This window comes from Ciona intestinalis, unplaced genomic scaffold (assembly GCF_000224145.3).
Source record: "Ciona intestinalis unplaced genomic scaffold, KH HT001144.1, whole genome shotgun sequence".
NCBI lineage: Eukaryota > Metazoa > Chordata > Ascidiacea > Phlebobranchia > Cionidae > Ciona > Ciona intestinalis.
In genome coordinates, this window is record NW_004191465.1 from 4,300 (window position 1) to 27,053 (window position 22,754).

A 22,754-nucleotide genomic window follows, 5' to 3' on the forward strand; every position below is an offset into this window, starting at 1 on the left:
ACGCATGCTATATCGTAATAATCTAACCTTTGCTCACTTTATGATCAGTTGTATGGGAAATACGGTGATAAATCTGGTTTTTCATGCATTTTTGAAGTTATATTTCTTTACAAACAACCAACATTCTAATAATTATACAGCGGGTATCAGTGGAATATTTTGATAGGCATGTTTTATAATTTTTACTCTCCACCAGCGGCATGATTACCGTGCACCTGTCATACTCTGCAGATCTAATATTAAAAGATTTAATCTGTGAACTATATATCTATCATAATATAAATAAATATATTTTTTTTATTTTTAGCATCAATATATTTTAACTAGAATATTTATTGACTAAACTTCTAAAAACTAAATTTGAACTATAAAAAGCCAAATAAATCTGTTGGGTAGTAGTAATGCTTCGCGACTTTAACTGCCTCTTTTGAATACAGTGCTTACGATTTTAGGAAAAAAGTAACATTGGGTTCCTGTCTTGAAATATTTATATATAAAAAAAACCTGTTAATAAAATTTCTTTATGCAGATGATAGGATAATCAGTAATCAGTATATACATGTAAATGAGCTAATAAGAAGAGCCGTACAAAACCAAATCTGAAACTGAAAAACTCTTTTGTTTTGTCAAGTATGTTGTATGAAATGAATAGTATTTTATCAATTAATTACAATTTCTGTCTTCATTGACTGAAACATTACCATTAACAAATGCTAAAATTACAATAATAACAGTTCTAGTATGTAAAAAATCCAATTATACTGTATAAGACTATGTTGTTAAAGAAGAAGGTTTTAAGTTTAAATGCTTGCTTTTTTAGCTGAATTGATTGAATACAATTCGTGATGGGTTGCTGTTCTAGCAAAGAGAAAGAAAACTCTGGTGTTGTTTCAACTGATGGGTAAGAATAATGACATTTTATGTGAGAAATGTTTGGGATCTTTGTTATGGCTTTAAAGTCGTTCTTCGCCGTAGCACAGTGGTTAGTGTGTAAGCCTCTAACCCAGAGTTCATGGGTCAGGCCTTGCGTTGCTGTCATCTTAGGCGTATGTGTCCTGGGGTAAGATACTTAACGGCAATTGCTCCAACTCATTGGTCACTAATGGGATGTCTAAATTTTGTTAACCATACGGAATTAACTATTTTGCACAGAGTAACATATGTGCTTGGTCTTAAGTGGGCACAAGGTGTATAAACGGAACATTCATGTTTTACAAGTGTCATTTTCCAGCCACGTGATGATAAAGCAAGTTTATTTATTTATTCACAATGTAGTTCATAGACCAAATTAAGTTATTTGATCCGTATAGCACACTTCGTTTAGTAATCGGTTACATAGGCCGCTAGTAAATATAAAGTGTTTAATATTCAAATTTTCAGTTATATGTATTGAAAGATACATGCTGACGAACTGCATAAAAACAATTAAGCTGTATTTGCAATCATTTTAAAACAATGCATAAGTTTAGCTTGTGATTCATTTTTGTTTGACTTTTTAGTAGTATTGAAATGAGCTGCATAGAAAAAACAAAACTTGATGAAATATATTTCTTATATTTGTGAGTATTATAGAAGAGAAACAGCACAGAGGAACTAATAAACAAAGTGTCTAACGGGCTGTAAAAAGTTGTAAAGTCAAGTTTTAAAGAGGAAGAATTTGCAGCTCTGTATGTTGTATTTAACACTCATGTGAATCACATTACGTCTTCGAGTTACGTGAGAGTTGATTAATGAATCATATGAGTCATAGACAGTTTAGTTGTGTATCTTACAACAAAGCCTCGTCCTACACACTGAAACAATATTGAGACAAATAGCCTACTAAGTATGTAGCAGTAGCTGACAGTGAGGATAAATTGTATGTGTTATGCAATATGCAAACAACTTAGAGATATAGTATTAGAGTTATGTTTGTCAAACCAATCTTGAGATAAAGTGATTAAGGTTTATCTTGGTTTTAGCATGCATGATAGTTGTAAACAGTGATTTTGATTAAAAATAATTATACGAATAGAAAAAAACAGTTATAAGTGATAACTTTATTAAGATGAGTAAGTTATTTTTTATTTCTATTTCAGCTTTATAGACGGGCTTATCAGGTTAAAGGTAGATACATTTTGTTTAGAATTGAACAGTTCTAGTTACTAGTACTCCACATTTAGTTCTAAGTTTTGAAAATGCCAAAAAACAAAGTATGGAATAGTTTGTTTCGTAAAGATAAACCCCCAAAATCAAATAAATACTCCTCTCCCACTAAAGTTTCAGGTAAATTGCAAATGACTTAAGTTGCATCCCTGTTTTCGTTTCTTTTCTTTTAAATTCTTAATGTTATTTTAAATTGGTTTTATTACAAATTTATTTTTACTACAATTTCATAAACCATAGACTACAAATATTGGGCCAAGACACTCGGGAACAAACTTGAGACAAAGTCCAAAAATCTTGATTTAAATTTATTTTTGCAATTATTTTCTTTACAGTACCCATTATACTCGAGACCCTAATGTAAATAGGGATCAGGTGATTATAGGTGGTCCCCAAACATCATCAGGTCCCATTGTATCCAACCCCATTGTTTCAAATCAGTTTGGGGGCTTCAACTCGGGACAAATGTTTAACCAATCAAAAACAGGCATGGTTTCATTGAACCAAGGAATGCCGAGTCGGCCTTCATTGCAAGGTAGAACATTAAGGAAAGTCTTTTGACTCATCAAAAGCATCTTTGTTATGCATTCTGCAAACTAACTTCCTTTTACCATTGCTACTAACAAAACTTGATTTTCTGTTTCATTCAGTTTGTTATGTTGTTCAAGTTTGTATGCTTGCAGCTGTTGTGTGAATTGAATGACCCTTATTTTGTAAGATTTGGACATTAACTTTTTACTATTCTGTTTTATTAGTTAACAAAATTAAAAAACAATAATGTGAACATTTTATTTCATTTTCATGTTGATGACCATTCTTGGTAATGTATTTGCATGGTTTGCTAACTTAGAAAAACTGAAATTTCTTTACCACAAAGAGCAAATGCTATAGAAGTAGAACCGTTAAATAATTTTCAAATCATCCCACTAAATGTTTCCATTCAAGCAAATAATGCAAATCTATCTTTACCATCTGGTATGTGATAATAAGATGCTTTAACATAATTAATTATTATAATTTAAAACTTTAAATCATGCAATTGTTTTTGTTTATTTTCATAGTTTAGTACTTGCTTGTTTAATTAATGCATGAGGTTTGCTTATGTTTTATAGCTAAGATATTTCAATTAATTTAATGATTTAAATTTTGTGTTAATGTTTTTTTTGCATGCTGCAAAAGTTGTATTAGTTCCAACAAAAACCACTGTTTTTTAAGATCATATTTAATTTTTTGCAGGGCAAGTAAGATACGTTGCTTTATATGATTATGATGCAAGAACTGCAGATGATTTGTCTTTTAAAAAGGGAGAGCAGTTATTCATTCTGAATAGCACGTATGTTTGTTTATTATTTATAAACTTTATTCTAAGAACCAAATATTTACCTTCATTGTGTATAAATAAACCTGTGATCTCAGTTTTATATAGTAAAGACTTATCTTGATGATAAGGTATCTAACAAACCTTACAAACACTGTGTTACACTGCAACAATTAATTTTGTGATTTGTCTGTAAACTAAAAGATTAGGAAAAAAATTTAAATTTGTAACTTTAGTGAAGGTGGTTGGTGGTTAGCAAGGGCCGTACAAACTGGTTATGAGGGTTATGTACCGAGTAATTATGTTGCCATGTATGGTGGGCTGGATTCAGAAGAGTAAGATGGCATGGGAAAGTTTATGTAAAATTTTCTTTTAGTTACTTTGCTTATATATTTTGCTTACAAAGCTCAAGTGTTTAAGTTATACAAAAGAATATTTAGCTTGGGCTAATACGTTAGTTTCAAGATTTGATTATCGCTTTTCATTTAAATATTTGTTTCTTTTGATTTTGCATGCAAAGTGAAGGGGACTGGTGGGAAGCAAGGTCATTGGTTACCCAACATACTGGGTATATACCAAGCAATTATGTTGCTCCTGCAAATTCTGTTCAATGCGAAGAGTAAGATTTATTTGTTTTAGGTTTTCTTTCATAATTATATCTATTAAAATTTAGATTTTAATGTTTTATAATGGTTTTGCTTTATTTTTATTGGTTTGTTTGCCCTTTGTTATATTATGTTTGCTAAACTTTAATCGTTTCTTTGACCGTAAGTGCCTAGTACAAGCATGTATGCATGTTGATAACCTATTGGTTCCTCTGTTTAAAGGGACATACCAACGAAAAATCAAAAGTTGTGTTATGATAAAAATGATCAAATAAGGTCTAAAGGTACCACCTAAGTTTTAAACAATATACAAACTTTTGAAAAATAGACATGTTAAAACTAAAAAACTAAAGCTGGAATAAAAATAAATTAGCTGAACAAAAATGCATTGGATTTCCCATAAGAAAAATGTTTACACAACTTCAACCATTTTTAGTTTTCTGAACTACTAAAAAAAATCAAATTCGATATATATATAATGGATTCTTCTTCTTAGTGAATATAAGAAAAAAATTCTGTTTTATTTTTAGAACTTTTGTTGTTCGTTAAGACTACATTTTAGCATTCATATACACAATTTTTTCGTTGGTATGCCTCCTTCACCGAGTGATTCATGGTACATATAATATAGCTTAATGCATTGATTCACTTGTTTATCAATAGGTGTGGATCATACTGTTACTGTATTTATATCCTGTAGGTGTTAAAGATAGACCAACGTTTCAAAGTTACGGGTACATTTATGAGTACATTCTAACAATAAAGTTTTGTTTACTCTGTAAAACCTTTACAAAGTATACATTTCCATTCCAACTCCCATGATATAAATTGGTAAACCATATAATATGCTTAGGTGGTTCTTTGGTAAAATTGGCCGAAAAGATTCTGAGCGATTATTATTGAACCAGGAAAATCTTAGAGGTACTTTCCTTATTAGAGAAAGTGAAACTGCACCAGGTAAAATTAAATTATTATAATTTAAACTCATTTATAAATTCAATGCAACAGTTTTTAGCATGGTTAATTATGTTAAACCCTTAGGAACGATTCAATGCAAATTGCTTTTTATAACAAGGCTAACAAAATTGTTCATAGGTTCCCATTTAGTTGGTAAAAACTTGGTTTGAAGGAAGTTAAATTATCTACGATTAAAAATGCTAAAAAAGACATAAATGTATTTTTTTTAAATGACAACTATTTATATATAAAGTAAAGGGGCAAGTTAGTTTGACTATCTCTGTAATCGATTCTTTTTAGTTGTGAATGTGTAATCGAGAAGTTAGCAAATTACTGAACGTCTAGGTTTTGCAATTTCATCCTTACATCTTAATTAAGTTCAAAGTTGATGTTAGAGTTATGAATTTATTTGTATTTAAAATTAATGGATTCTGGCATGTTTTGAAAAGATTTCAGCAAAAATCAATATTCACCAAATGCCGTTATTCATATGTAAACGATTTTGCTCAATGTCATTAAACTAAAACAGCTTTTCTGCTGAGTTGTGAACTAACTAAAAACATCTTTGTAATAGTTAATTCTCAATAAATTTAACAAAACCCTAAATTATTAAAAAATAGTGCTGATTAGATTAAAAATCTGAAATTCTTTTTTTAAGGAACAAATATGTAATAGATGCTTAAACGTCTGTGTCCCTAGAGCAACATGTGACAGTTAGTCAAAATAGAAACAACTAATAAAAATATATACTTGATTCCAAAGGGTTACGTTGTGATACAACTGAGCTAGGAAATAAATTAATTTACATGAAAACTAATCACGGTTGGATAATCATTTCAGCCACAATCAGAAACTAAATAAATATTTACTGAATTTCATTCCATATCTGTGAGACATTTAAAACCAGATGTAATAATTTGAAATACTATGTTATCTGAATAAACTATCGTTTCTGAACCCACCCCTTTAGATAATACATATTTATATTTATATATTGCGTTAATTATGCCTAAATCGTTTATTTTATAATGGCTTGTTGTACTTTTAATTTCAGTTGGTTTTATATTTTTTAATTTGAATAGTCTGAGGTATCTGCACAAAATCATGTCATCTGAATATTATTTATATTCCTTATCTTTAAAAGGAACATTTTCTCTTTCAATTCTGGACGAGGATCAAGCCAAAGGATTAAATGTGAAGCATTATCGAATTAGGAAACTGGATAGTGGAGGATTTTATATAACTGCAAGGGCTCAGTTTGAAACACTAAAGAATCTTGTAGACCACTATCAGAGTATGTTTGTTTATATTTTCTACAGCTATAACTTAAGTAAATTTCAATGGATAATGTAACGGGATCCATTAAAGCAAAATTTAATATGCTTCGGGTTTCTGTATTTCAAAATCAAACACAAATAGACATTATGTGTAGTTTGTCAAAGTTACCAACTCATGGTTAGTTGTTAAGATTTTATTGCAAAATAAGATTCAAATGATGGTCTATGTTGTCGACTGTCACAACCATGCCCTGCAATACAACCCAACACGGTTACTATTGCAAGAGATGTGTGGGAAATTCAACGAGAAACATTACGCAAGGATAAGTTGCTAGGAGCGGGAATGTTTGGGGAGGTTTGGAAAGGTCATAAGAATCTGAATCGCATGAAATGTTGATGTTTCTGCACTGTGGGTTTTGTTTATCAGAATTGGTTTATTACAATCGAGTATCAATGGTGATTCAGTATTATTTATTATTTTCATTTTGCATGTGAATTCTTTATGTGGCATGGCAGATGTTACGGATGGTTTATGTTGTCGCCTACTTGATCCTTGTCCTCTTTTGGAAAAACCCCAGACAATAACAATTGCGAGGGATGTGTGGGAAATACCACGAGAATCCCTTAAATTAGAAAAAAAATTGGGTGCTGGTATGTTTGGTGAGGTTTGGAAAGGTGAGAAAACAAATGTAGAAGCTAGGCTCCCAATAAAAATTAAAACATATACTTTACATCAACATTATATATACTGATTACAGGTACAGGAAAATAAGCAACCTATCCTTATCTAAGAATTGAAAGCAAATTATGTGTAACCTTAATACATTGTGTAAAAAATATTGGTTTACCAATATTTAGATGCTTAAATCGCTGGACTGAAAGTCAGTACACCTTCCAGCACTGGCGGAAGACCACATATATTTGACTACTTTAAATGTACTATTTACTCTCCTTCGATAGTTGGTGTTGCATGTTTTTGTTTTACTTTTGTGGAATCCTATGTAGTTTAGACCGTTCAATTGAATTCTACCAACTAAACTAGCAAAATTAATAGTTTTCTAAGAGACTCATGGTCATACTAATAATACAGGACTTTGGAATGGCACAACGGAAGTTGCAATAAAGACATTGAAAACTGGTACCATGTCTCCAGAAGCATTCCTTGCTGAAGCAAAGATAATGAAGATGTTACGTCATGAAAAGCTAGTCAGTCTTTATGCTGTGGTAAGTCTTTACAATGTTCCAAATTCACCATTTTCTTTTGCTGTATGTGTTAATGTCAGGACTATGGAACTTTTTTGGAAAATTGTATTTTTCTTGGGCCCTTTTATTATCGGAAAAAAAACATATATGTGTCCAGTTAAAAGGTAAAATAAATAAAATTATTTATTGGATCACTGTTGCAAATTTTTCTAAAAAAATGTGGGTTAATGCTAATTAATAAGTTTTTCGGCTTGGCACAAGTGCCAGAATTGCATTTAAAGTAACACTGATTATGTGCCTGTTGTGAAGTTTAATTTTTTCATATCATTTATAATTTATTTCACTTTGATTTTATAACTTCTAATTTTAGGTTTCCAAAGAACCAATTTACATTGTTACTGAATTTATGTGTCACGGGAGTTTACTGGATTATTTGAAGGAAGGTCCAGGTCACAAATCCAACTTAGTCGACCAAATTGATATGGCAGCCCAGGTGAATTTTGTGGAATCCTATGTAGTTTTTTAAGTTACATAACTTTTAGTCTATGTAAAAAAGGAATTACTGTTGTGAGATGTTTAACAACATTAACATGTATTAAAATGTTAAACCTTAAATTACATAAAAATCTAGTTTGCTATTGATTGTTTTCAATTTATATAAACCAAAAAGTGAAAAACACTTTGAATTCCAGATTGCTGCTGGCATGGCTTACATAGAAAGAATGAATTACATTCACCGCGATGTTCGTGCTGCCAATATTCTTGTTGGGAAAAATCAAGTTTGTAAAATTGCTGACTTTGGGTTGGCCCGACTTATTGTGGATAATGAATACAGTGCACGACAAGGTATTGTATTTAATTAGTGTTTAGGTAAATATGCTTAACAACACTTTATAATGTGTGTGTGTATTCTGCCATAAAATTCTATTCAAAATTAATGTTATAAACATTTTGGAAATGGCTTTTAACGTGGATAGCATATATGCCTTAGGACACATAATATTTCATACTTATAAATGTGGGCACTTAGGCATAAGTGTATGAAGCCACCATGTATGATCTTCAATGGTTCTTGTGACAACCTGGCAATCTACTTTAATGAAAGGATAAATAAGTGATTACAATGACTACTTTTTGAACAGGAGCCAAATTTCCAATAAAATGGACAGCACCCGAAGCTGCAATGTATGGAAAGTTTACCATTAAATCGGATGTTTGGAGTTTTGGTATTCTACTAACAGAGATTGTGACCAAAGGAAGAATCCCCTACCCAGGTTACCATAAATTTCTATCAACTTTTCATATATTGCAATATATCTTTTTTATTTTTCCAACTGTTATGATGGATGAAATAATTTTATTTAATATTGGTTGTGCTTTTTGTATTATATGTAATATTGGTTGTAGGGCTGTGGATTTTCCCTATTTTTGTTTAACCGTTAACCGTTCAGTTTTAACCGGTTAACCGGGTAACCGATACAAGTGTAATCCTAATAAAAGCGTCTTGTTTATCTCTTTTCTTTCGCGAATTTAAAGGCAACTTTACGACGAACGTATGGACTATGCTTGCAATACACGGGCAAACGTTCTTAACGTTAAAGAAATGCTTTCTTATTCATATTCAAACCTGTTTTAAAACACCTGCCGTCTAAATAATCAACGTGTGAATTGTAATTATGACGCAGTTATTAACGTGTGAATTGCTATTATGTCGTAATCAATTGCCAGGTCAAACAATCGCTATTATGATGCAATGATTCCACGTGTGAATGCCTGCTTTTTCGTAATATACACGCTGCTTGGCTGAGGAAAACATTTAAGTTGTGTATTACACCAATATAATGTTGCAAAACTAGTTAGCCTGCGGTATTAACAATCAAGATTGATGGCGTAATCGCCGTTGTAGGGCACGATCAAAGCAACAGCGTCCCTGCGCACTCTGTCTTATTGCAAAACAACAATCAACGAACACGAACACGTGCCTTTCGTGTAAATAAGACAGATATTGATATACGTTTATACCCTGTGACGTCATAGTTCGGTTAACGACTTGAACTTTTCGTTAGCGGTTAACCGTTAACTTTTCCACAGCCCTAATTGGTTGTGCTTTTTGTACCATATGCAGTGCAGGCATGTAGGGCATTTTTCGTATTCTGTTAATTATGATCCTTGTTTTTGTTAATGTGGTTCAAGGTTCAATTTGAATTTGTATCTTGCACTATTATTACAACTGCACCTTGCAAATTCACGAGACAATTGTGGTAAACCAAGTTTAATGTCAAAATCAATTTTTATTACAAGATTAGTAGCAACATTTTCAGGAACATGCAGATTTTGTTTTAATCAGGTCTGGTTACTTAGTAATAGATGGAAGGTAAAATATAACGCGATGGACACTTATTTTGTTGGGATGGACATACTTATATGGTTAAGATTAAGAATGCCTAATAGGTTTTGTTGTTAAACGGACAGGTTATAATTAATTTTATATACACACGCTTGATGCCTATTATTCACGTTTCCATATTACTTTGTTTGGATTTTACTACCTGTTGTAACTTCTAGGTGGTTGTGCTACGAAATTATTTGAATGCTTCCACTAGAAATGAATAATTTAAGAATATTTATTTTATTTTCCATTAATAAATCCCTTACACTACTTGAATATGGAGAGTTAGTCATCAAGTAGATTCAATGACACATTACATCATTGTTTGCTGAGTTACCACTCGTTTTACTACTCTGTCTATAGGTGTGTTTCCATTTCCTTTATTGGACTATTAGTCATGCTTCAGAGTTGTTGGACATATAATATAGTTTCATACCAAGATGTTGGTATTTGAAAATAGAATTCATTTATTTAGATTCTCATAATTTAGTACTAAATAATGAAATTTTTGTCAAAAAATGTTAAAACTATGCAGAAATTATTAATTAATAAATCATCATGCAGCTAGATTTATTATTTAAAATTCATTTCTATTGTGTCCTTCAATCTCTATAATGTATATGGAAACAATACACATTCAATGACCTGAGTAACATTAAACTAATTACAGGTATGATGAATAGAGAAGTACTTGAGCAAGTGGAAAGAGGTTACAGGATGCCCAAACCAACCCTTGGCCCAAACGATCCACCGTGTCCCGATTCATTATATGACCTTATGATACAGTGTTGGAACAAGGAAGTTTTATATCGACCCACATTTGAATACATACAAGTACGTGATCATCACAGTTAAATTGCCCTATTGTTTAAAAGTCATATATTAAAAAAAAAGTAAAACCTAAGCAGTGCCGCTGATATATCTATGTTTTACAGGGGTTCCTAGAAGATTATTTTACTGCCACAGAACCGAATTACAGGGAGGCTAGTGATTTTTAATATTCTGTTCCATCTTGACTGTTTTGCTCGGTTACCACTTTTTTATGATTGTCCTTAAATAATGCACAATATAAACCATTTCAATTAAACATAAACATTACTTTATGACTTCACAATGTTGCAAAATGCAGTTTACAATGTTTATGGTGTAATTCATTGCATCAGTGCCTGTATTTGGTCTTTCATCAAGTTGACTCGATTTTATTGTTTATTTGTAAATATTATGCTTTAAGTTATTTTATACAGTGACCGTAGCTTATGTTAAAATGCACTAATTGTTTTGCTTTGGAAAGTTTAACAAGCAAGTGCATATTTAAAGTTAATATCTGCTGGCATTACTTTTCTAATTTTATATCACATGGTCGGTTGTCCTATGCAGATTCTAGGCATTTTTCCAGATACAATTTACATGAAACTATGTTACATGTAATAAGATAACTTTTAAAGTAACTTTTATTATCTATGACACTTTTAAAATAAGAATTAGTTTTTGTTAAAACTGTCGGTATCTGTGAGGCATCCAACTCCATATGAAAGCTGCCTGTGATACTGTTTTCATGTATACCCTATTTTTATTTGTAATAAACTGCGGTGTCTGCTGCATCAGATCATTTAGAAACCTTTTTCATTTAAAAGCGTTATTAAATGTTTAATCAAATAAATGTGGTTCAAACTAATTTAAAAATTAATTCCAAATTCAGTTGAATTTCACAATGCAAAGATAACAAATAAGTACATTATATATTAAGATTAACATCATACCTAGTAGTTGTGTCAACAGTTTTTCAGCATCTGCTGTTACCAATTTGAACCTTTTTATATTATATTACTACAATGCGCAATAATAAATTTTCTAATCCTACTTGCTATTTGTTCTCAGTTTTTACGCTAACATAAGATGCTAATAAAGTTAATTAACACTATATGGGTGGGTGGTAAGAGTTTGTGTAACAAGTTTGGAAAACACAAGATCCTGGCTCTCTTGAGAAGGCACGAAACATTCACATCATTTAGAAAGTCCCAGAGGAGGTTTTTCTCGTTTTTGTTTTATACAAATACTGCTTCACTTTTAAGTCAAATAGCGCAACAACATACCATATGCGGTACTGTACGAAATTCTATAAACACGTTATGAATATCAATACTTATAAAAGTATTATTTTGAATTTTAAAATAAAGTTGTTCACAAATATTTGCCGCGCTGTATACCTAATAGTGTGATGGAAGACGAAACATCTTTAGCACATAAAAAACAAAGAGCCTACTTGTGTTTTAAACAATCAACAACGGTCAATGCGAGTCGTAAGAATACGGTTTTATATTTTTTAAATGTACTTTGTTTAGAATTTAAAAGTGTGCCATCTTTCCCCACTCCACTTTACTAGGATCAAGTGCCTAAATGCCTTTTAGTGTATTTATAATCAGTTCTGTCACCTTTGTGTACGGTTTATGCAGGGCCGGTGGCATCGCTATTTTATACCCCACAGTTTATAGATAACAGGTTTGACGCTCTGCATCGAATCGGTAAGCATTTTGTTGCTAAACAGCCTTAGTTTATAGCATCTCGGTAAGTGCGATATGACATAGGTTTGCCGCTGGCCTACGGTTCTCAAATTGAATACACACATAACAACGTGCACAACTCATATAGTAGGGTTGGGGAACATGGCACACGGGTAAGGTAATATAGTGGGGTGGGGAAAGATGGGACACCTTTAGCACATAATATCCGAATCCAAAATAGGATTATATACGTTTTAACTTAAAACGGTAAAGTAGGCTATCAGCGGCTACAATATGAAACAAGACGAAAGCGGTATTGAGAGGAGTATGCATCAAATATAGGTGGAGACTACGTCGAAACATCCGAAGAAAGCAACTTGCACTTGAAGAAGAAATCTCAAGCCTGGCAGGCCAACTCTGTAACGTTCAACCAGAACATCAACGATCAATTTAAAGTTAGATCATTCCAAAAACAACTGGATGAACTTAACATAAGCCAAACCTATAAAAGAGCTTATAATTTGAACAGAGTTGAGAGTTGTCATTATATTTGTTCCGACCTATTGCGCAATAGTTTTGCGCGCAGTCCAAAAGCACGGTCCAAATCACCCGTCGGAACAAATATATTTGACTGTGTGTTAAAAACATTTTGGTTTTAATTTCTTTGATCGGAACAATTATACCACGACACCACCAACAAAAAATGTGTTTGTTTGAAACCTTAAAATGTTTGTTTTCATGAATTTTAAAAAAGGTAAAAATGCCGAAAAAAGTTTTATAGGAGTTGCTATCAACCATGATTGAAAAGACATGTGGAATTATATTATAAGTTACGCACAATCGTGCCCAATAATTTTCCCTGTGGTCCCGTTAAAACTGTGTTTTATATGATAACTTTGACTAGTTTGTATCTGGTGAGTCATAGAAGATTAAAATTATTAAAATGGTATGGTAGCTTTTCAAAAGTCAAAACGAATATACATCTAACCGATTGCAGCTTAACAACGCTCAGTTATTTAACATAGTGTTTTAGGTTTTTATTTAGAAATGTTTTAAACGTTTTACGGCGCTAGTGAAAATTCTCTCGTACTTACCGATTACTCTGTACGGCGCCGTGGCACATTTGGTTACCGCGCGTGTATGCTTCTAACCCAGAAGTTATGGGTTCAAGGCTCGTCGCTGCTACCGCTGTAGGTGTATGTGGTTTTTGATCAATACACTTATCAGCAATTGCTGCATTGCTCAACCAAGCGGTCACTAATATAGTAATAGCAGCACTTTGTGAATTTTCGGGTGTAAATAAAAATGTCCCAAAACAACAATCACCCACAAAGCTATATTTGTAATGTAATGTAACTTACTTTGTTCTCGCCTATCTGGAAACAACAGTCGTTATAACATTAGTGTTCATAAGCCTCGTGCCAGCTTCTGAGTTACCATGCATGATGCATATTACTGTCTGGGTGATTATTTTTTTGTTTTTTTTTAGGTATTTTTGACAATAATTTTGTACCATTTTTTTATCCTCGTGTGCTTTCGGGTGACACTTTTCAACTTTGTATATGCATTTTGTTTTTGATATGGCTTATTATTTGGACAACCCATTAGTGACCACTGGGTTGGAGCAATGTCCATTAAGTGTTTTGCCCAAAGTGGTATAGGCCGAGTACTGTTAGTATAGCATCGAACCTGAGACACTTTAGTATTCAATGCAGGCACCTAAGTCAAGCGCCAGACCTGATATATATAAATCTTGATATATATACCCAAATATATATATACATCAAAAGCTTAGTTGTAATGTCATCAATTATCGTAAATTACAATCATAAGAAATATTGAAATATGGTAACTAAATATGGTAAATATATTACTCGTACATTGCTCTGCATGAATAATTACCTTGGACTATATATATATTTAAATTTTCTATTTTTTTAATAATAGATCATTACTTTCTGTTGAACTACATAAAATATGTTAAAATTAATTGTATAGCTTTCTCTCCTAATATAACCAACAATTTGTTTTCATCAAGAATATTCAGGTAAGTCAACTGCAGTGAATTTTATAAAAATACTAGTCGTTTTAACTTAGTCTTTAAAGTGTTAATATATCACAAAATCTTAGTAATGAAAAGTAGTAAAAATATTTAATATAAGGAATATTGTACTATTATGCTGTACATACATATCGCCCATTTATGTAAAGTTTATTGATTATTTGTGTCAGCAAGTAAACAGATGAATTTTGAATTGAAACTTTATTGTTTTATTTTACTGAATTTTCCAACAGGAAAAATGGCATCACGACAGAAAAGGTTGATCGAGGATCTTCAATCAGATCTTCGTCTTTTGTCTAATGAAACAAAGCGACGATATTCTCCTGTAAAAGAAGCTGCAGAGTCTGCAGTTATGAAAATCCGGACAGCTATACCATCAAACTCAAGCAATATTACACCAAGCAAATTAACCGAGTTATTGCGAGAGTCTTGCAGTGACATAATGCAGCCGTTTATCATGGGTTGTGACACTCGAAGCGTGCCAGTTATACAACTTTGTCTTACTGCAATACAAAGAATAATAACCCATGAAGTTGTGGATGAAAAAAACGCAGTGAACGTGGTAAATATGATGTGGCTTGTGTATGAACAAGGTCTTGATGAACTTCAACTGCGGCTACTTCAAACCATTATAGTTCTTGTTACATCAAAATACAGTCGTCTCAATGGTCAACCCCTGGCAAGGGCAATTGTTCTTTGCTTTAGATTGCATTTCACCAAAAACGAGGTGACAAATAATACCGCGGAAGCAACTATACGTCAAGTTATCTCGCTTGTATTTGAGCGTGTTGTTGTGGAAGATGAGGAAAACTCAGTGTTGGATTTGACAGGAGAAGATTATTTGCCTAAATCTGGTGGAAGTAAATTTGATGTTCCTCTAAGTTTAACACCAACAGTAGCGGATGCTTATAATTTATTTCAAGATCTTTGCCAGTTAGTAAATGCGGACAGCCCACACTGGATTGTTGGAATCACTGAAATGACAAGAACATTTGGACTTGAACTCCTGGAAAGTGTTCTGACTGAATACGAGGGGATTTTCAAGAAACATGCAGAGTTTAAGTTTTTATTAAAAGACAGAGTCTGTGCTCTTGTGATCAAGTTGTTTTCACCAAATATTAAACACCGCCAAGGAGCCCCACCACCCCCATCTGGTGCATTGCCAACTTCCCACAGTGATAAACCATACTTTCCAATATCTATGCGCCTTCTGAGAGTCGTTTCAATTCTACTTAAAAGGTATTATAGTTCCCTTATTACTGAAAGTGAAATTTTTCTTTCTTTACTCATAAAGTTTTTGGACACTGATAAACCATTCTGGCAACGAGCTATAGCTATTGAAGTACTCAGCCAACTGTGTGCTCAACCAAGACTTTTAACTTCTTTTTGTATGTCGTACGACATGCAAGTTCATAGTACAAAGATATTTCACAACATGGTTTCATCACTAGGAATGCTCATCCAGAGTTTATTCATGCAACGACAGTCCAATAGTGGGTCGAGCTCCGTACTTGAGTCATCAAATTATACGTCAAGTACACTACAATATAACTTTGAATATCATGGTGTGAGTGTTGTACTTAACTCTCTACCATTGAGTACTTCCAGCTCCATAAAGTACATGTTTATGGAAATGCTTGATAAAACAGATCCAACACCATTACCAGATGGATACATTTTTACCATAGCTTACACATCGATGATGGATTTGATATGTGGACTTTCTGCAATGATTGATAATGATCTGGCAGATAAAACTTCAGACAGTGAAAAATCTGATGTTCATGTACTGCAGGAAATGGTTATTTCTTCATGGTCAGTTTTTCTCTCCATTCTCTCTTTGCTCTTGGAAGCAAGTAATGATGAATCATGTACTGCTAGCATTCTAAAGTGCATTGAGTCTTTTACCGGAGTCTGTGGACAACTAAACTTAACTTCGGCCAGAGATGCATTTATTATAGCTTTATGCAAAGCATCTTTGCCAGTACATTATACTGTACCTGTTCTTACATTGTCTTCACCTAAACTGCCACCTATGATGTACCATGATAATAATTCTTTTACCACTGATCAACAAAACGTGGTAGCAGTTGGACAATCATTTCCAAATAACACTGGTGTACAGCCAAGTGCACTAGGTACGGTGTCGCTCACATTAAAAAATGTTCAGTGCATGAGAACCATTATAACACTCGCACACACTCATGGTGCATACATGAATACAGCATGGCAATTAGTGCTTACAACACTGCAACATCTGGTTTGGATCTTGGGTTTAAAGCCTGTATCTGGTGGACAACTGAAACCAGGTTCAAGATCCAGTAATGACAGCAACAGTAATACACCAAGCACAATTCTTACTACTGCCGTCTTAACAGATCTTCCAGAAATATCAAGTATGCTTACAGGATTGTTTGAAGCCTCTCAACACCTGGATGATGTTGCTCTTCATCACTTAATAAATGCTCTCTGTTCCTTGTCCATGGAAGCCATGGATACAGCTTACAATAGCAGCATTAAGGAACCAAGCGTATTTGCTGTGGCTAAGCTACTTGAGACTGGATTAATTAACATGAAGAGAATCGAAATATTATGGAGACCGGTTACGGGACATTTACTTGAAGTCTGTCAACACCCGAACACCATCTTACGTGAATGGGGAGCAGAAGGTGTTGCATCTTTGGTGAAAGTAGCACTGAAACATTACCATGGTAATCAACTTAACAGCAATCCTAGGTTGCTACACATGTTTCTCTTACCCTTGAAAGAACTTTGCTCATTTTTATACCATGACACAAGACAAAAACAATTGGATGCAATTTTACACATTTTACATTGCTGTGGTGATTCATTGTTTTCTGGCTGGCAAGACATTTTAGACATTATTGGTTCAGCTACAGATCGCTCAAATGAATCAATAGTACGCCTTGGGTTTAAAAGTCTTCAGTTGGTGATATCTGATTATCTGCTTTCTTTACCAACAAGTTCAATATCTCAGTGTATAGATGTGGTTGCATTGTACGCAATGCAAAAGCAAGATTTTAACGTGAGTTTGACATCAATTGGGTTGCTTTGGAGTATGTCGGACTACATGCTGGTAAATAAAGAAAAATTAGGTGGTGAAACAAAAAAGGGAAAGTCATGGGTGATTCTGAAAATTGTACTGCTTCACCAGAGATCACTGAACTTTGGATGGATTTGTTCAGTAAAATGGGTAAACTTTGTGTAGATCCAAGGCCAGCAGTGAGAAAGAGTGCGGGTCAGACATTATTTTCAAGTATTTCTGCACAATGGTCCACAATGACAAAAGAAACATGGTACAAAGTAATTTGGAAGGTACTCTTTCCTCTGATGGATGACGTGCAAAAAACTTGTGTCAATGCACCACGCAATAGAAATGAATCGCATGAGACGAATATTTTGATGCATCACTCCAGAGACACAGAAGAAAAACAATGGCAGGAAACTATGGTATTAACCCTCGCCGGAATTGCCAGAGTATTTAAAATGAAACGACCAGTCTTGTTGGAAATGAATGATTATGAAATGGCATGGAAAAAGTTACTGGACTATATTCAAGCAGCTTCCACTAACAATAGTGTTGAAGTTTCACGCTCAGCACTTTGCAGCTTTGAAGAAGTATTGAATCCTACAGTAAATGGAGATTCAGCTGTTGAAAATATTTCACTTTGGATCAATGCTTGGAAAGTTTGGTGTAACATTGGACTTAAAGCAGCCATTCAACCCCCACCGGGACAAACTTGTCCTGATGAGATGCTCTCTCAGGCTTACCTCACTTCTTTAGTGATATTGTTTCCTACATTACATCGACATTGTGTGGAAGAATTTACCACACAAGATTTCAAATTGCTAGCTCAAGTTTTATATGGGGTAGTGTGTGTGCCTGTTCGCTCTGATGCAACTGCATTTATATTGCCCACTTCTAATGATGTACTTACACCGTTGCAAGAAGCTGTTGTAAATGCTGTTGACATTGTACAAAAATCTGTGTCTTATAAGTCTGAAAGTACCATATATCCAGCTGTTTTTGATTTCTTACTTTCCATTGTTAAATTCGCATCACACCCACCCACTTATGGCGATATTAAGGTACATACTGGGTCTTCTGACAAAAATAAATGGATATGTATCAACTACATCCAGTTTGCGGAGTACTGTATTGGAACGGTGGTCGACATTTTTCAGATGACTGCTTGTCATAAAGCTGTTATACAGCATACAATCTTAACTTCCATTGTAACTATATTACATGATTTGATTAAAAGGAAATACTCTACACAAAGAACTACAACTTGGCAGCTTGCTGTTAATGCATTGGTTAAAGTACTGCAAGCAGGGCTTCCAGTGGTGAGACAGCATCCCCAATTATCAATATTTGACAACTTATGGGAAGAGTTAATAAGCTGTATAGAAGATTTCCTATTTCCACAATCACTTCCACCAGCAACATTGTCTGTAGAAAATCATAAACAACTGGAGGCCTTTGATGTTCTGTTGATTGACATGATACGTAGTGAAATATTACCATATAGCTCTACCTTCCCAAAAGATTTTTTGTCAAAAATAATCAGTATATTGAACAAAGGATCTGTTCCTGCCTGTACGAGAGACATTGAATTACAGATTGGTAAGGAACGACGAAGAGATGAACTAAGTAAACACTGCTTTAGCACATTATTCCAGTTTTCCATGCAAAATTACCCAAACGATGGCACCCTTGAGTCAAATGAACATAAACTTTCAGAGATAAATGAGATGACCGTCACAAGTCTTGTTCAAAGATGCCGCAGTTCCTTAACCCAATATACCAGTGCTGATCGACTTAGAACTCATTTTCCATTTCCAGAAGCTCAACTAAATGAAGTAATGTTTGCACTGAAAGCATTAGATGCACTACTTGTGAGACTAAAATCCTCCAAGCAAGTCATAGACAAGTCACTTTGGTGTCATGTTTTAGATATGTATCCGGTGTTAGTTGAATGTATACCAACATCTTCAGCTGATGTGCGAAAAAGTGTTGCCCAAGTAATTGGCCATTTTCAAGCTTTTTTGTCTGTAAACGACATACCCTTACCCTTGTAATAGCTTGCTGACGTGCAATATTTTAGATTGTCATTTAAGTGAATATGGTTTTAAATAAATAATATGTTGGTTTTGAAATGCACAAAATGCGCTTTAATTTATGTATTTGTTATTCAAAAAAAGTTATTGGTTTTATTAGTTCAGTTTTAACACCTTGTTGCATTCATGTCTACACTAAATTTTTGCAAACCTAATTGTTAAAAAGGAGCAATGTATGTAAAGCTATTTTATTTGCACATGCTTTTCTAAAATAAGATTTAAACACTTTCTTTGTTAGTTTAGGCCAAGTGAATGCCAAAGTTTGCCTAGTCTTTGTATTATTCTATATTATACTGACTTCGCTTTAACTGAAATTCAGTAATGCCGGTTCTTTTGTGTAAACAGACAATCACTATAAACAATGATTTTTTTCGATATTTCATACTTTTTTCTTGTTCCTATCAACCAGTATGTAGTTATAATGGTGAAAGACTGTTTTATGTATTTCAAACAAAAATTTTTTTAGTTCATTATTTCCAAATGTTTAATATAGTAGGATGGGGGAAGATGGGACATCTTTTCATTCTATTTTCTCGTACATTTTGGTAGTAAGCAAAGAACATTCAAAGATATATAAAACCTTGCCCTCGCGACTTTCATAGACCATTGTTAATTGTTTAAAACACAACCAGGATATTTATATATTTTGTGCTAAAGGTGTACCATCTTTCCCCACCCCACTATATGTTTAGTTTGACTTCACTGAAACAAAGATTATTATTCATTAGGATAAGTGTTTAAATTGTTATCGACTAAATTAAACATTAACAAAACTCGTGTCGTATTTAAGCCTTTTGAACACCAATGTAAAAAGACATAACACAAATTTTGCTAAACTTTAAAAAAATCGGAGCAGGAGCGAAGTCTGATTGGAGATTGGAGCAGGAGTCCAAAATTTCTGACTCCGGACACCTCTATAGTATCCTGTTCTGTTTGGTGGGAGGTTGGAAAATAAATTTAATCGTTTTAGCGTAAATGTGCGATTAAAATAGAGAAAAAATACCCAGAAAAGAATATAATTTTGTTCAGCTGGCATTGGCTGGTAAACAATTTAACGCAGATGCCGAATTTACCAAGGGTGGGGAGCGAAATCGGGGTGAGAAGTAACCAACAAAACCGAAGAGCCAACAAAACCAGAAGTAACCAACAAAACGGGTTCTAGTCGCCATTGGCGACTGCAAAGCAGTAGGCAGAATGCATTTATACATTGATTATAACTAATGAAACCTTAATGTATGAGGATTAAGTGACTGATAAAGAATAAGTGCAAACACGTTTTGTACAACTTAACTTTTATTAGGGATGAACAAAAATCCAAAAACCAGAACAACTGTTGTTCAACGAAAAAGGATCTATACGACCACTTACGTGCTCAACAAGCAACCCGAAATAGTATGATTACGTCAAAATACACCGTTCTTTAAAAGATTCGAATTGTTTATCTTAGTTCTGCTTTAATTTTTGTTTGGATATTGATCTAATAAATTAAAAAATTTAGTACAAAACACAACATAATGAATAAAATAAACTAAATAATTACACCTTGCTACTTGTCCCGGGGTCTGTCTTCGCACGAAAACATCCTTAACTAGCATATTCGCATCGGTAAACTACACAGGTATAGAAATATAATAACTTTTTCATAAGCATTTACTATTCACTTGCACTTTCATATGCTTCATCGGGCCAGGTTGGTACTTTGCCCGTGCCAGGTTAATAGAGGTTGGCCGGGGAGACGGCCACTTTAGCTTCCGATAGCTGTTGCTAGCTATGTGGCCACTTCATCCCTGATAACACATTTGTCGAGTGGTCGGTCGCATTTGCAGCCTAGTACGTGCCAGGTGTTTATTAGAACTTAAAAAGGGTAAACCGGTAGAAGGTATAGGTTTTTACTTTTATGTTTAACGCAATTTTAAAATTAAGTTTTTAATATATTTGACAGACTACACCTTTAACAATCATGAAAGAAATAAAAGTGCAAGGATTTGATGAGTTTATGAGTGCTGTAGTATCGCCTGATATAAAAGACAAAATCATCATATGTTTGTTCACTGGAGATAAAGATGAAAATGGGAAAAGTTGGTGCCCGGATTGTGTAACTAGTGAACCGATTGTTCGTAAAAGTTTGGAATTGATTAAAGACGATGATTCTTTCGTGTTTGTGTATTGTTCAGTTGGGGGGAGGGCTTTTTGGAAGGATAAATCCAATCCATTCCGAACCAATGACAAACTTAAGCTTAATGGTGTACCAACATTAATGAAGTGGGGATTTCCCAATGAAAAATTGGTGGAAGATCAAATAAGTGCAGATGTAATTCCTATTCTTTTTGAATAATATTGCTTTCATTATAAATAAACAATCAACTGTGGTCACATTGACGTTATTTGAACCTTCTTCTGTACAATTACATAGAATAACACCAAAATTAAGTTAAAATCTACCATTTAATTGAAATATTCTGTTGTTCCAACTTTATATTATTATAAATTAGCAAAATGTTATATTTTTATATAACAACCATTTGTTGTGAAAATAGCACCGGACAAAGTTACGGTAGTTAATTAATATTCTATATATTTAATTCATCAATGTAACTATTATTCATTAGCCTCCCATGTTCCCTACTTAATGTAAAAACGTGGCATGATGTGACCATCTATATATAATCGTTCTTCCAATTCTAGGTATAGTTGTTTTGTTTAGGTGCAATACGAATAATTACATGAAAAATAAAGAAAAGAAACATGGATCCTAACAAACAGAAAGTAATCCGTGAATATCGCAAACTTACAAGAAAAGATCAACAAAGTTACAAAAATAAAAGTCAGAAAACTACTAAGGCTGTACCACAACCACTTAACCCTAAACTGAAAAAAAATACCGGAAAATATATTAAACAAACAGTTCTAAAGAAGAAAGAAGAACAAGCAAAACTAACAAAACAACGAAAGTTGCAAGATATAGCTCGCCAGGAGAAGCGACGGAAAAAGCATGAGATTCATAAAAAACTGAATATGAAAACTCATAAAGGCCAACCTATTATGAAAAATAAAGTTGATTTATTATTACATAAGATTCAAAGTAACACAGATCAGTATTGTCTCTAAGTTGTGATAAGAGCTTGTGTGTTCGCGTGTTTTTTTTCTCTTATAAT

The 22,754-nt window shown here is 33.3% G+C and overlaps 4 protein-coding genes across 7 annotated transcripts; all 4 read left to right on the forward strand.

Annotated features, from left to right (window-relative positions):
- Window positions 1–527: 527 nt before the first annotated feature.
- Window positions 528–11,815, forward strand: LOC100177580 (proto-oncogene tyrosine-protein kinase Src-like). 4 transcript variants are annotated; one of them, XM_018817151.2, is made up of 14 exons: window positions 528–630; window positions 821–901; window positions 2,481–2,680; window positions 3,382–3,478; window positions 3,700–3,798; window positions 4,922–5,025; window positions 6,170–6,319; window positions 6,819–6,977; window positions 7,393–7,526; window positions 7,876–7,998; window positions 8,198–8,351; window positions 8,648–8,779; window positions 10,565–10,728; window positions 10,830–11,815. In XM_018817151.2, the coding sequence occupies exons 2-14, from the start codon at window positions 846–848 to the stop codon at window positions 10,890–10,892; spliced, it is 1,635 nt and encodes a 544-aa protein (XP_018672696.1). In that variant the 5' UTR covers window positions 528–630; window positions 821–845; the 3' UTR covers window positions 10,893–11,815. The 4 variants fall into 4 exon arrangements, with proteins under 4 accessions (XP_018672696.1, XP_018672697.1, XP_018672695.1 ...); XM_018817152.2 differs by lacking the exons at window positions 3,700–3,798; window positions 6,819–6,977 and adding exons at window positions 3,984–4,082; window positions 6,512–6,667; XM_018817150.2 differs by lacking the exon at window positions 3,700–3,798 and adding an exon at window positions 3,984–4,082.
- Window positions 11,816–14,322: 2,507 nt separating this feature from the next.
- Window positions 14,323–20,382, forward strand: LOC108950893 (protein MON2 homolog). The gene is given in 3 exon segments (XM_018817149.1): window positions 14,323–14,442; window positions 14,691–17,588; window positions 17,591–20,382. Coding segments are annotated over 2 exon segments (4,863 nt in total). The 5' UTR covers window positions 14,323–14,442; window positions 14,691–14,695; the 3' UTR covers window positions 19,561–20,382.
- A 1,159-nt stretch (window positions 20,383–21,541) lies between these two features.
- LOC100175262 (thioredoxin domain-containing protein 17-like) lies at window positions 21,542–22,284 on the forward strand. Its single transcript, XM_026840158.1, has one exon. The coding sequence runs from the start codon at window positions 21,560–21,562 to the stop codon at window positions 21,932–21,934; it is 375 nt and encodes a 124-aa protein (XP_026695959.1). The 5' UTR covers window positions 21,542–21,559; the 3' UTR covers window positions 21,935–22,284.
- A 60-nt stretch (window positions 22,285–22,344) lies between these two features.
- Window positions 22,345–22,707, forward strand: LOC104266731 (rRNA-processing protein fyv7-like). Its single transcript, XM_009863669.1, has one exon. It carries the CDS (start codon window positions 22,345–22,347, stop codon window positions 22,705–22,707), a length of 363 nt encoding a protein of 120 aa, XP_009861971.1.
- The last annotated feature ends 47 nt before the right edge of the window (window positions 22,708–22,754 follow it).

Coding starts and splice junctions, on each gene's coding strand:
- LOC100175262 (XM_026840158.1), top strand. CDS start 21,560: ATGAAAGAAATAAAAGTGCAAGGATTTGATGAGTTTATGAGTGCTGTA.
- LOC100177580 (XM_018817151.2), top strand. CDS start 846: ATGGGTTGCTGTTCTAGCAAAGAGAAAGAAAACTCTGGTGTTGTTTCA. Junction 2,681..3,381: donor GAGTCGGCCTTCATTGCAAG/GTAGAACATTAA, acceptor AATTTTTTGCAG/GGCAAGTAAGATACGTTGCT. Junction 8,352..8,647: donor TGAATACAGTGCACGACAAG/GTATTGTATTTA, acceptor CTTTTTGAACAG/GAGCCAAATTTCCAATAAAA.
- LOC104266731 (XM_009863669.1), top strand. CDS start 22,345: ATGGATCCTAACAAACAGAAAGTAATCCGTGAATATCGCAAACTTACA.